The sequence below is a fragment of the Mytilus galloprovincialis genome, chromosome 10 (assembly GCF_965363235.1).
Source record: "Mytilus galloprovincialis chromosome 10, xbMytGall1.hap1.1, whole genome shotgun sequence".
Classification (NCBI taxonomy): Eukaryota; Metazoa; Mollusca; class Bivalvia; order Mytilida; family Mytilidae; genus Mytilus; species Mytilus galloprovincialis.
This window is the reverse complement of record NC_134847.1, coordinates 34409698-34425258: the sequence shown is the minus strand read 5'-3', so window position 1 is coordinate 34425258 and position 15561 is coordinate 34409698. Positions and strand designations below refer to the sequence as shown.

The following is a 15561-nucleotide window of genomic DNA, read 5'->3' as shown; positions in this document are numbered from 1 at the left end:
AACTATTTAATCATTGATATCCTAATCATATTAAGATTTTCAAACAAGTCTTAATGAGATCAAGCTGAACTGATCATATATATTTATAAGGGATGGCAATGAGTACTTGAGTACTCAGGTACTCGATCGGAAGGCCGAGTACTCGAGTACAGTTTTAGTACTCAAATACTCGTTTGCTTGTTATACATCTTGAGATATTTCTCTTCACATTCCTTCTCACTTTACTTCCGTTGAAATATTTCCTTCGAAATACTGAATAAAATCAATTATCAACATAAATATGTTTATCCTGAGGATATTACTTGTTATATTAGTACCAGCAAAGTTCCTTCCTTGCGAGGGAAGGCATTCATGTGCACTACATGCAACAAAAAATAAAAAAAGTCAAACAGTCTTTCGTCTGAAATTATTGACCAGATCATATTTCTAAAAAAGAAAAAAATCTGACCTGAGGTGAAGCGCATGCATTTTTTATTTTTTATTTTATTTAAGTCTCACCTCTTCATTATATAAAAGATACAAAAAGTTAATAAAATAACACCATAAAACATACAAGAGCCACTCTAAAAAGAGTTATGAAAGACTATCTAAAATGTATATACATTATTTACACTAAAAATGCAACTGATTACAGACATTTTTAGCAGTGTTTGTACAAGGATCAACACTTTCATGGATTAATAATTATCACATCACAAGTAGTAAAAACTTACCTTTGTTTGTTAATCAAGACATTTAAATTAAGGCGAAGTGTACGTAATTGCACGCCTCTAGCGGAATACGGGATTAAAAACGTTCGTCGTTAGTTACGCAAGTTATCTCCCTTACTCCAAGAAAGGGCACACGAAAGAGAAACTACTTTCTGCGGTCTTTAATGAATCCAACAAGCACGCCTGTGCTGTTTTAAACCTCATAGAAATTATCTAAATAACTCCAATTAGAAATCACAGCATTCTGTACGTTGTTCTGTGTGCAGCCTGACTTAAAAACACTGTTTTGTTTTTTTTTGTTTTTTTTTTTAGACGCGTAGGAGAAGGCATTTCGTGTTTATGATATCAACAGAAAGAAAAAACGCCTCACAACAAAATTATAAACAATAAACATGTAACAATTTTTCTTCTATTGATATCAATTAATTAAAATGAAACCTGAATTGACCCAACAATATCGTTTTAAAAACCCGTAGTCTTGAACGAAAAACACAGTACTCAACGTTAAGCTTTATAATAGCGTTACAAATAATTAATGAAAGACGTGTGAATTTAATTGTTTAATTAAAAAGACGTTGAAATGTTCGTATTTTGTGCAATTGAAAATTTAAGGACATGATTTATATTCATATAAGAAATCAGACGATACCAAGAGAATAATTTGACCACTAGTGCAAAACTTACCAGTCGGAAGAACAAAGACGGAAAACAAACAAAAAATAAACAAATTATGCCCCAAAAATTACTCAGTAACTTAAAAATTGTCTCACTCTAACATTTATCTTAAAATAAGTAAAAATTATGTCATTCAACTCCCAGTTTTCAACTTTTTCTACATGTGAAGAAAATAAACAGGTGTCTTCTATTCCGTCCGCAATTTATGGGAAAACTAAATCTAAATTTAGAACCATATGAAATTGAAAGTACACATGAAAGATAAAATATAACATGTCATTTATTCTTTCATAAATTCCAATTTCGAAGAGATATATAGCGAAATCTGTTTTCTTTTATTGTGCCTGTGTGCATCATTCAAAATTAGAGAATGTAATTTTGAAGTATCAAGTCTCAATTCAAGATTATGAAGAATAGAATATAGAATTACGGGGGGGGGGGGGGGGGTGCTTTTAAGCTCGGGATTGACCCTTTCGGGATCCGGGAATTCTATTTCCGAATTTCGGGTAGTCGGGATTTAAATTTTTTTTAATTCGGGACCTCGCCCGGATTTCGTGTTTTTAATCCAGGGATTTCGGGATCTGGATCCCTCCTTTCCTCCTCCCTCTATTATGGTTAAAGAAAAGAGGTCAAGGAAGTTTTGTTATACTTGTAACTGCAATTTAATATTTAGTGGAATGAGAGGTGAAATGTGTTCAGACTATTACATTTCGATTTTTTTTTAAATTTAACCAAAGTTTACTGCAAGGGGTGTTTAACGACCTCGGTGATAAGCCATGAGGATCTCGCACTCGGTCAGCTCTAGGTTTTCACCTAGTTCATGATCATACAAGAATTGAGAAGCCTGTGGTTTACTAGTCTTATAATATGAGACTTTAGAGTTCATATAATTTACATTCAACGTTTTTTATCGAATATTTCAAGGCTTTTTGACTATCAATGTTGACCCCGCCCCCCCCCCCCCCCTTTCCAATTGATTGGATAAAAAGAATGGATTGCCGCCCCTATTTCAAACTGAAGTCCTATAAACTGACTGGTATTCGAATTTGTTAAAAGAAATAATTGGTATCTCTATTGATTCAATACCGTAATGCCGAAAAATAATCATTTGTTTCCGCGAATTCCGAACAGCTAGAAATATATTCCCGAATTTCAATTTGAGTAACTCGAATAATTCAAGCCCTTTCCATGTCCGATTTTCTCCCACACGAGAAATGTAGCATTCGTACATCAGCTGAATAATACGACTGAATTATTCGGGTTACAATTTGTGTAAATCCCGAATGCACATAAAAGTAAAGGTCCAGCCCGACTTTCGGAAATGGACTATTGTAGATTTCAGATTGATTTATAGAAATAAAAATCATACAAAAATGTTTCACGCAAATATTCGTCTTCAGACGTGTAAAGTTATACAACGGTTACTAGTCCCCCCAAGGGTGACTGGGGTATAGAAATATGGTCACTTGGTCTTCTCCCGACCGGCAGTAAAACGCTTGCCGAAGTGGGGCGTCCGTTTGGCTGTGCGGGATGTATCAAGTTCGCAGTCACGTCCGGTCAGAAGGGGGACGTTAAATCCGATGCCTCGTGTAAAGAGAGTGCCACGCTCTTTGCACGTTAAGAACCCTTGCAACAACTCTATTGAGGGGTTCGTAGGTGGCCTATTGCAAGGCAAAATTTCTGTCCCTATCCAAGATACCCTCATTTTCCAGTGGCAGTCCAAATTTCCCCGACCATCATCCCAGATGGCATCTATCGTATCAACCTACCTATTGTATTTATTGTGAACTTGTTCTCGTCCTGAATATGCATGAAATATTTGCCACTGGACGTTAAGCAACCAACAATCAATCAATCAACGGTTACTAGCCGGTCTGGATTATGATAAAAAGAAGTGCATGCAATGCATAAAATGTATAATGTCGTGGCTCAGGGATGTGTTGAATTATAGAGATGCGGCACAAAGATAAGATTAATTTAACAAAAGGTACTAAGAATTACCACACAACTTATAATTTACTTAAATATTGATTTGTTATCCTGTGCCAGACAGATGGCTGATATTCTGAGAAGAGACCTTGATGAAATGAAGTTTTTTCGGAACAAAGATTTTGAAAACACGTCGCAGTGTTTAGATTTTAACAAAAAATAAGGCACCAAGGTCAAAAAATAGTTCTAGTTCATAATGAAGAAAATGTCAACCGTTTTCTAGCTTGGCGATCTCCACACGCACTCGAATATAGACCAATACAATACAATAGTACACAAAACGTAACATAAAGAACTAAAGACCGAGCAACACGAACTCCAACAAAACGGTATATATTTCATACAAGTATAGAACTATATGAAGCGTCGTAAATGATGCGGCGACGTCAATAACGTTGTCGTTGTTTTTTTGTTTTTTTTACACTCAAGATTCAACTTTAATAGGGTATAGCTTGAAAAGTAGCACGGTTGCTAAGGACTTTCTTTGCACCAATCGATTCCTCAGACATTTTAGAATCGTCTCATAAATTTAAAAAAAAATCGATTGTCTAATATAATAGAAAATCTTGGAAATGTAACAATTCCTGCCGAATTTCACGATTTTCCCTATATATCCTTTGTAAATTTGGTGTATGATGCTGTTAACTTCAACAGCTCGTATCTCGAAAACGAAAACGGTTACCCCCTTTTTTTATTTTATTTTCTGATTTATTTTTACAAGCAGAATCTACATGTAAAATTTTAAAAAAATCCATTGTGTAGTTTAATTACGTACACTTCGCCTTAATTTAAATACTCTGTATTTGAAATTTAACTATAATTGTTTAATTTTCAATGTAAAGATAGGTGAAATTACGAGAGCGACATTCAGACCCAAAAGTCGAATATAAACTGACGTCATGGCTAAACTAGAGGCTCTCAAGAGCCTGTGTCGCTCACCTATTACTGTATTTACTGATGTCAGCCATCTTGTATGTTAAGGGGTCTTCTAACAATTTTGATCATGTTGACTTATTTGTAAATCTTACTTTGCTGAACATTATTGCTGTTTACAGTTTATCTCTATAATAGTATTCAAGATAATAACCAAAAACAGCAAAATTTCCTTAAAATTATCAATTTTAGGGCAGCAACCCAACAACGGGTTGTAGGATTCATCTGAAAATTTGTGAGGGGATAGATCTTATTCTGATGGACATTTAAATCTTGAAAGATTTGCCCTAAATGTCTTAGTTTCAAAGATATAAAGCAAAAACTGCATTTTACCACTATGTTCTAATTTTAGCCATGTCGGCCATTTTGTTTGGTAGGCAGGGTCATCGAACACATTTTTTAAACTAAATACCACAATGATAATTGTGGCCAAGTTTGGTTAAATTTAGCAAAGTAGTTTGAGAAAAGAAGATTTTTGTACAAGTTACAAAAAATGACGAAAAGTTGTTAAAATGGACTATAAAGGGCAATACCTCCTTAAGGGGTTGACTGACAATTTTTGTCATGTTTACTTATTTGTAGGTCTTACTTTGCTGAACATTATTGCTGTTTACAGTTTATCTCTATCTATAATAGTATCCAAGATAATAATCAAAAACTGCAAAATTTCCTTAAAATAACCAATTCAGGGGCAGCAACCCAACAACAGGTTGTCCGTTTTGTCTGAAAATTTCAGGGCAGATAGATCTTGACCTGATCAACAATTTTACCACATGTCAGATTTGCTCTAAATGCTTTGGTTTCAAAGATAAAAGCCAAAATATACATTTTACCCCTGTGTTCTATTTTTAGCCATGGCGGCCATCTTTGTTGGATGGCCAGGTCATCGGACACATTTTTTAAACTAGATACCCCAAGGATGGTTGTGGCCAAGTTTGGTTAAATTTGGTCCAGTAGTTGCAGAGGAGAAGATTTTTGTAAAAGTTTACGGACGACAGACGACGGACACAGGACGCGGGACGACGGACGCCAAGTAATGAGAAAAGCTCACTTGACCTTTCAGGTCAGGTAAGCTAAAAAAAGATAAATTTAGACAAATGATAGCGCAAAAAAAAAAACCACAGAAAAAGTAAGACAGAGCAACACTAAAAAGCTCTAGTAATTTGAAGTCCAATATTGTTGATGACAAATTAATAAACAAGTCGTATTATAAAAGCATACCAACTCCTCAGGAACATATGAAACATATATTGTCTACTTTGTCGGACTTTATACGCAAATATTTTTGATTTTATTGAAATTTGGTTCAGGGACACGTACACAAACAATAATTGCTATTATGATAGGTAATTTGTTGAAACAGCGGTCCGTAATTCATTGATTGACACACAAAACAAGAGGCTGTAACAACGACAGCAAACCGGATTTATTAATATTTATTTGTGTCCTGGCAATATCACAAGAACCATTACTGATGAATGGTGAAAGTGAAAATCGTCAACATCAAATTTGACCTCCATTTTGTCATCAGTATCAACACTTAAAATTTGAAAAGCTTAGATTGAATGGTTCATGAGTAAATGCAACAACATGAATGGAAACGCCATTTCACAATCTTTCAAGAACCATAACTCCTGAACGGTAAAAGTCATTATTGACCTCTATTTTGTCATCAGTAACAACATATTAAAATTTGGGAAGCTTTGGTAGAACAGTTCATGCGTAAATGCACGGACACGACTGGAAACACCATTTTTCAATCTTTCAAGAACCATAACTCCTGAACGGTAAAAGTCAAAATCGCCATTATTGAACTTGACCTCCATTTTGTCATCAGTAACAACATATTAAAATTTGGGAAGCTTAGGTAGAACAGTTCATGCGTAAATGCACGGACACGACTGGAAACTCCATTTTTCAATCTTTCAAGAACCATAACTCCTGAACGGTAAAAGTCAAAATCGCCATTATTGAACCTGACCATCATTTAGTTGTCAGTAACAACATATTAAAATTTTAAAAGCTTTGGTTGAACGGTTCATGAGTTAATGCACGGACAACATTTGATTGCCGCCCGCCCGACCCCCCCGCCCGCCGTACATCCCCAAATCAATAACCGACATTTTTATCACAAAAATCTGGTTAAAAACAGATGATCAAGCTATAATTGCAGTACGTTTGTCTTTCGTAGATATGTTTATAAATGGTAATAACATAAACACTGCATCCCACCTAAAATCCAGCTTAACTTTCCAATAGACGTTTAAGATTCATCCGAGTACTCGCGAGTACTCGAGTATCATGCCTGAGTATCCCAGTATTAAATTTCCGATCTTTTGACATCCCTAATATTATTTATTTATCTATTTTATTTCTGGTGTTTTAACACCACTTTTAAGCACCGCATTTAGGCTATTTCGTGGCGGCCAGGTTTTATTGGTGGAAGAAGCCGGAGTACCCGGGGAAAACCATGACCTTCGTTAGGAAAACTGACAATCCTAGTCAATTAAGACTGAAGTCAAGTGCACCTGCACAAGTAGGGTTCGAAACTCACAACCACAGTGTTGACTGGCTATTGATTACAGGAGTAACTACTTAGACCACTCGGCCACTTACCAAGGTCCCTGATCATATATAAACAAAGTGGTAAAATTAGAATATCTATTAATACAAAACGCAACAAAAAAAACTCAGTTCCTTCTGTAGGTTGATGATGTACTAACTTTAAACAGAATCTTATAGATACTTCAATTTATTATAATTTCCTCAGTGGTTTAAAAAAAATTGTATACAGAAAGTTTACAAGATACAGTAAAACCTGTATAAACCGGCTGGCTACGGGACTATGAACTAGAGGCTCTAAAGAGCCTGTGTCGCTCACCTTGGTCTATGTGAATATTAAACAAAGGAAGCAGATTTGTGTTTTGGTGATGGTGATGGTGATGTGTTTGTACATCTTACTTTACTGAACATTCTTGCTGCTTACAATTATCTCTATCTATAATGAACTTGGCCCAGTAGTTCCAGTGGAAAATGTTAGTAAAAATTTACAAATTTTATGAAAATTGTTAAAAAATTACTATTAAGGACAATAACTCCTTAGGGGGTCAATTGACCATTTTGGTCATGTTGACTTAATTTTAGGTCTTACTTTGCTGTACATTATTGCGGCCGAGTCACCGGACACATTTTTAAACTAAATACCCCAATAATGATTGTGGCCAAGTTTGGATTAATTTGACCCAGAAGTTTCAGAGGAGAAGATTTTTGTAAAAGATTACTAAGATTTACGAAAAATGGTTAAAAATTGAATATAAAGGGCAATACATTTTTTTTTTTAACTCCTAAAGGGGTCAACTGACCATTTCAATCATGTTGACTCATTTGTAAATCTTACTTTGCTGAACATTATTGCAGTTTACAGTTTATCTCTATCTTTAATAATATTCAAGATAATAACCAAAAACAGAAAAATTTCCTTAAAATTACCAATTCAGGGGCAGCAACCCAACAGGTTGTCCGATTCATCTGAAAATTTTAGGGCCAATTGATCTGATAAACAATTTTAACCCTGTCAGATTTGCTCTAAATGCTTTGGTTTTTGAGTTATAAGCCAAAAACTGCATTTTACCCCTATGTTCTATTTTTAGCCATGGCGGCCATCTTAGTTGGTTGGCCGGGTCACCGGACACATTTTTTAAACTAGATACCCCAATAATGATTGTGGCCAAGTTTGGATTAATTTGGCCCAGTAGTTTCAGAGAAGAAAATTTTTGTAAAAGATTACTAAGATTTACAAATCAAAGAGCAGAATGCTCTGAGGGATACGATTGCCATAGTTTTCATTGACACATGTATAGCAGTTCTGCCAACTTTTCATTAAGCAAATGCTTGAGATTTGGCCAAAATTGAAAAGATTAAAGAGGAAAACAATGGATTCAATGATACTGCCGCAAAAAAAAAGCATGAACATGCATGAGTCTCACGCATTTTTGGCAGCCCTGGTACAGCTGGATAGTATTATTTTCAAAACTAATTCAACTGCATATGCAAAATGTAATAATCTGAATAGTCACTCAACTTTAAAAATAGCCAATCCCGGATACAAGTGTATGAGCAATGTACTTATTGTGTTTTATTTTTGTACTATAAATTCCCAGTTTACTTTCCACAGCAGTCACTGAGAGTGAGAAAAGGTACATTTTTATTTCACTTCGTATCTTATCACCGTTAATTCTAGGAGGAACCCCATTTCTAACTCTTTAAATATTAATTTCCTTTGGGTCAGTGGGCATGACTCCTTTCCGTACACACTCTCTGTTTAAATTGAGATCGTTCTTAACATAATACGACATTTATCGACATCTAACGAGTTAAATTTTCTTTTAATATTGTAGTATTGTATTTCGATTTTGACGGAAAATACTTCCGGAAGGGAGACAACTCGAAACGATAATATGGAAGACTCCATTTCGGCTGAAGGGGTGTAAACCTTTCCGAAGTGGACATTTATTTTAATTTAAATGATGCATATGATTTAAAATTATGCAACAACAATAACCCTCAATAGCAGACAGACATAGAAAGAATCCCACGAGTTTCAAATTAATCAATGAAGCGGGGAATCCAGAGCAACCACTCAATCTGATACCCCTTGAAATCAAGAAAACTATACGCATGCGCATTAATACATAAACAAACCCGCGACTTGTGGTTTGGAACAAGAACGTTTATTAAATGATATGATGAATGGTTCTCCATTTCTTTATGAGAGTACAGTATCAAATATCAGTTTCATAACGGTAAAATATAGAAAAACTCCACTTCAGTTCTTATATATGACAGAAATAGAATTATCGGAATTCAGAGACCTCCCACATTTATTAAAACTGGGGGATTCCCTCTGACGTGTTTCTAAATTTATAAAAACACTAAATATAAATACTGCTTAATTCTGATTTTCCGTGTTGTTAAAAACACGCATATAAGTCAAGGGAAATATCAAACATGAAGATTATGAGAAGAACATTACAGGAAAGTTGTTTATGTTCAATCCTTTTGCTTGTTTTTACCTTTTAAAGCAAGACAATCATAAGAATCTGAGATGTTGCTGAATGTCTAGAATAAAACGGCTGACGTGAGGGAATGCAGCAATGAATCAACGGTAAAAGTCTACAGATTGCTTGAAAGCAATCGTATCCCAAAAATGGTTAAAAATTGACTATAAAGGGCAATAACTCCTAAAGGGGTCAACTGACCATTTCGGTCATGTTGACTTATTTGTAAATCTTACTTTGCTGAACATTATTGCAGTTTACAGTTTATCTCTATCTTTAATAATATTTAAGATAATAACCAAAAACAGAAAAATTTCCATAAAATTACCAATTCAGGGGCAGCAACCCAACAACGGGTTGTCCGATTCATCTGAAAATTTCAGGGCAGATAGATCTTGACCTGATAAACAATTTTACCACATGTCAGATTTGTTCTAAATGCTTTGGTTTTTGAGTTATAAGCCAAAAACTGCATTTTACCCCTATGTTCTATTTTTAGCCATGGCGGCCATCTTGGTTGGTTGGCCGGGTCACCGGACACATTTTTTAAACTAGATACCCCAATAATGATTGTGGCCAAGTTTGGTTTAATTTGACCCAGTAGTTTCAGAGGAGAAGATTTTTATAAAAGTTAACAGACGACGCCGGACGACGACGACGACAGACGACGGACAACGGACGCAAAGTGATGAGAAAAGCTCACTTGGCCCTTTGGGCCAGGTGAGATAAAAAGGGCCAGTTTTGACAGTGAGCCGGTTTATTCAGGTTTCCGTTTTAACCGGAAGTAAATGACTTCAGACGTCCGATATATTGCATGTAAAAGTTCTGTCTGATTGTAAATTATAAACTGATAAATTCAAATACATAACACAACAACGAAATAACGTATGATCGTTGTTTTGAATCTTCATATTTATTGGTTATAGTAATTGAATTTATATAAGAAACTGGTTGCTCCTCGAATTTAAAAAAATATAATTTCACCGTGTTTTACATATCCTCGTATGTCGTCGTATATCAAATAGACCTCGGTAGCATCAGTCTCCGACTTGTCAATTTCACTTTCACTACGTTTTTCATTGTTTTCATTTGCATCATAATACTCGTGTGGTTTGGATTGTGAGACGAGATTTTCGATTTACTTCCATGATCCATAACTTGAATCGTTGGTATGGCCGCTTAAAAAGCCAAAATATTTACTAACAAAATTTCCTAACTATCGAAATATTGTCGTACATATTGATTGTTATCATCCGGGTGTTCTTCATTATCATGGTCATTGGTTATGGGGTTCTCAACAGGGTACCAAGGATTTCGAAAACACGATGTAAATATCTTTTTCCGCGATTTTGATTTTTTTTTATCCAAGTTACAACGCAAGTTCAATCCGAGTTTTATTCGGCGTGTCTTTTCGTTTAATTGACACGTTATAATAAATAATACAGTTCACTACTGTCTGAGACTACTGTACGATTGTAAGTTCACAGTTTAACACCTGGCTAATTGATTACCTTAAAAGTCATATTGAATAAACAAATATATGTTTTGATTGCATATCGATCATTTGAAATTAATTAGACAAACCTGTTTTGACAGGTAATAATTGATTTAATTAAGAGTATTGGAACTGCATCATAAGATCAGAATTCGGAATACACAGGGTCCGGTTTACAAAGGGTATTTTAACAAAGACTTTGAAGGGGAAAAAATGGGACTATAATTTTCGGTTGGAATGAACAGGAATCCGGTTTACTCAGGTTTGACTGTATACAAGCGGTGACAGTTGGAAATAAGTTCCATGAACACTTGGGATAAATGATCAAATAATAAAATACATACATATCCTTTGGATCATCTGAGAAATTCTGAACTATAGCTTGATTGAACAGCATCTTTAAATTTGCCTAAAAAAGAACAAACAATATTGGCAAAACTTTTTTACCTTAAAGAAAGTGAACCTAAGTAGTCATCCAGATTTATTTTTTTATATTGTTAAACAATTCAAGGGGCTAAATCAGGAACATTTACTTTGGCAACAGAGAATACTATAAACCAACTTATTTACAATGCATTTTTCTAAGTTTTTTCAACGCTATTTAATTTCGCGATTTTTTTATTTACTTGGTGAAATTTAATAAGACATGATCCAAGTTTTACATTTTTGCGACAATTTATATTTGCATTACTTTTCTACTCGTGAAAGTCACGAACGTAAATCGCTCGCAAAAATAAGTTGGTTTACAGTATCATGCTTGATTTTCATTCCATGGAAGGAAGTATTATATTGCCATGTAACATATACAGTGCTATACATGTATTTAATTGTAAATTTATTTTTCATCAGAAAACCATATCTTTCTTTCTTTTTTCTTTTTACTTCTTCCCTTCTTTATTTCAGACAGACAAACAGCAATACAAGTTGCAGACAGATTGATAAATTAGTGATCATAAATATGAAATTACCTCAATTTTTTCTTTTTGATAGCTTGTTGAAGTCCTTATGAAGTAAAAAAGGACTGCAAGAATGCAGTCCGACGGGAAAATCCCACTTGCAATAAGATTAGGTATTTCTTCCAGTTTTAAAGCAGCCATAAATGATCTAGGTAGGTAAAAGTCCATCTGGAAGTATGGTATCAACTTCTTCAATACAAGAGTAGATGATCTGAAAATAAAACATTTGCTCTTTACCACTTCAATATTTACTACTATATACGTTTATTTCCCTTTCTTTTGTTAGGGTTTAAGAGTGCCTTTTAGGCTAAGCTCATCCCTACAAATACATCAACTTTCCAAATACCAAATTTCACTTCATCAATTGAACCATAAGAACTGAAAAATATGTTAAAACTTCATAATTTGTGAAGCTATTACAATAAATTAAGCCCGACTCAATATTTTAGAGAGGCGACTGCACTGTGTGCTAATCATGTTCCAAAAATAACTTTCTACTCTTTGGTAGGGTTGTTGTCTCTTTGACACATTCCCCATTACCATTCTCAATTTTATTATGGAAAATTTCCATTTCCGAAAATTCTTTTTTGATAAATGGTTTGAACTAAAACTAAAACAGAAACAAACAAGAATGTGTCCACAGTACATGGATGCCCCACTCGCATAATCATTTTCTATGTTTAGTGGACCGTGAAATTAGAATAAATTCTCTAATTTGGCATTAAAATTAGAAAAATCATATCATAGGGCACATGTATACTAAGTTTCAAGTTGATTGGACTTCAACTTCATCAAAAACTACCTTGACCAAAAACTTTAACCTGAAGCGGGACAGACAGACGAACGGACGGACGAACGGACAGACGAACGAACGGACGGACAGACGAACGAATGGACGGACGAATGGACGCACAGACCAGAAAACATAATGCCCCTCTACTTTCGTAGGTGGGGCATAAAAAGATAATGGTTAGTAAAAATTTGTAAGGGTTCCACGGAACCCGGTGTCTCGCCTACTTTTGCTTTAAATCGCAGGCTCAACAAAAGTGAGGAAAAAAATCAATAAAAATATTCCTCTTGATACTATCTTTTGATTGTAAGAAGCTTCTGTCCAAGTTTGGTAAAAATCCAGGATAGTTTTTGAATCTAATAAATGTTTTAAAAACTTTAACTGCAGACTGTATGTAATGTTAACTGGAAGAAAATCTAAGTCCTTTTATAAGTAAAATACGGAAAAAATGGATTTATTTTTTTTACAAAATTTACTTCTGGATACTATCTTATGATCATAAACAAGCTTCTGTCCAAGTTTGGTACAAACCAAGGATAGTTTAAGAAAGTTATTAAGATTTTAAAAACTTTAACCACAGAGTGAATGTAATGTTTCCCCGCAGAAAAACTAAGTCCATTTAAAAGTAAAATACGGAAAAAGTGGATTTATTTTTTCACAAAATTTACTTCTGGATACTATCTTATGATTGTAAACAAGCTTCTGTCTAAGTTTGGTTCAAACCCAGGATAGTTTAAGAAAGTTATTAAAATTTTAAAAACTTTAACCACAGAGTGAATGTAATGTTTCCCCGCAGAAAAACTAAGTCCATTTATAAGTAAAATACGGAAAAAATGGAATTTTATTTTTACAAAATTTACTTCTGGATACTATCTTATGATCATAAACAAGCTTCTTTCCAAGCTTAGTAGAAATCCAGTATAGTTTAAGAAAGTTATTAAAATTTCAAAAACTTTAACCACAGAGTGAATATTTGTGGATGCCGCCGACGACGACGGAATGTAGGATCGCTTAGTCTCGCTTTTTCGACTAAAGTCGAAGGCTCGACAAAAAAGACCTCCCTGTTTTATAGTGGAGATTAAAATTCAAGGTGACTTAATCTGCAGGGTTAATTACCTATCCCATGGAACTGTCTTTCCTTTGAAGTAGACAATATCACTTCCATATTCTGCTATTCCCCACCATTCAGGTCTGGCAGCATCATGGTTAACTGCTACTGACGCTTGTTGAAAAGGTATACATTTTCCTTGTAGAAAATGAAGAATAGGCAGGCAATATGTCCAGCAAGGATTAGATGTATTGCCAGCAATTTGTCTCGACAAAGTCAAAACAGATTCAGTAACTTGCCTGAAAAAATTATTTTTTTCAATATACATTTTTATAGTACCATCATTTATCTATTTTAGAAATATTTATGCGGAACATTTTACATGAATTTAAATCAAATGTATGAATTAAGTATAACCTCTTTTTTACACAGCAAGTGTGGGTTGAAAATGATATCATTAGTTTGTTAGCAAAGAAATATTGAATAGCATTGAAATTCCAAGATATTTTTTTAGTGAAATATAGCAAACTGCTAAGTTTGTCAAGTTTCCTAGATTATGGTAACTTTTGGAATTCCTCTAATTTGTCAATTATAATGATTATTTGAACCTTGTAATGATGTTGTGACGGTTTAATGTGTGTATTATTGGTTTGCTGTACGCCTGGAGTAAAACCACATCTCAGTTATTCATAACATAATTTTTTTTAATTTCTTAAAGCTATCCATTTACTATAAAATTTACTTTTTTGTTGTTGGAAAAAAAGCTGACACTGAGTCAAAGTCACAGGACAATTTCTTCTCATTGTCAGGCTTGGGCAGCAGACTTTCACATAGCATACTCCTAGCTGAGTCATCTAATACTATTTGGTACTCTGATACCAGGTAAGATATTGTTATAGCTGTAACTATGTGGAGAACCTGCTCTTCATTGGTAATATTTTCCCTTGTGTTAAGTGTTTTCAATAATACTATTATATCTGGATGCAGAATCTGAAATAGGTTGCAGAATCAATTTAATATGTATATATAAAATCTTTTTTTAGAAATTCTAATAAGGAATACATTTTGTAGTAATTAAAATATTTTATTATGAAGTGTCTGCCACTAGTCTTCTTAAGTTTCTTCAAAATTCTTCTGAACAACTAGATAAACATGTCACTTCCCTATAATGTTTAAGATATCTCTCCTGTGTTTTTCTGCCAAATAAAGGTCACAGTGATTAAATTATCAAAGATATCCATAGATATGTCTGCTAGTAGACTACCAGTAATAGAAAGAAAATTTCAGTTCTCATACAATATTTGATTGAAATTTTGTTTGGATAGCAATGATAACAAAATTAAATCTAACATCACACTTTTTGATTTTGAATCTCTTATTTACCATCATTGCTGTACCTGCAATAAATATTAAACTATGCTCTGTACAATTTTATTTCGAAACTTTTTTTTCATACTTTGATAGAATGATAGAAGTTATACTAAGCTAACATATTTCCTCTTGTAGTATATAAACATATTTATTAGAATATAAAGACTAGTGAGAGTAATTTGACAATACTTACAACTGAGCCGACAACTTTATGGAAGTCTTGTGCAAACCATAATGATGCATGTCTACAATACACTTCCTTTAAACCATCAACAACAAGACTTATATGATTTATCAGTTCTTCACCATTGATTCCATCTGAACTATATGAGGTGAGTTGCCATGCAGGTTTAAAACTTTTTCCCGACAACTCAGCATCTTTGAACAAGACCTTCTTGTAATCATCTATTCCAATAAACTCTTTAAATGACTGCCAGGCACCTTTATGTTTACTGGGATGTTCGCGTATCACCCCATCATATCTATGATAGACACCTAAAACATAAAATGATATTTTTTTTATTTTTCCAGTCATTT

The 15561-nt window shown here is 34.0% G+C and overlaps 1 protein-coding gene across 1 annotated transcript in view; it reads right to left on the bottom strand.

Annotated features, from left to right (window-relative positions):
* Positions 1-15561, bottom strand: part of LOC143047446 (E3 ubiquitin-protein ligase rnf213-alpha-like) — a 135365-nt gene that overhangs the window by 110373 nt on the left and 9431 nt on the right. The window contains exons 9-13 of the mRNA XM_076220515.1: positions 15218-15519; positions 14396-14643; positions 13722-13952; positions 11828-12026; positions 11204-11268 (exon numbers count right to left, since the gene is read on the bottom strand). Coding sequence (XP_076076630.1) covers positions 11204-11268; positions 11828-12026; positions 13722-13952; positions 14396-14643; positions 15218-15519 — 1045 coding nt within the window. The remainder of the gene's footprint in view (positions 1-11203; positions 11269-11827; positions 12027-13721; positions 13953-14395; positions 14644-15217; positions 15520-15561) is intronic.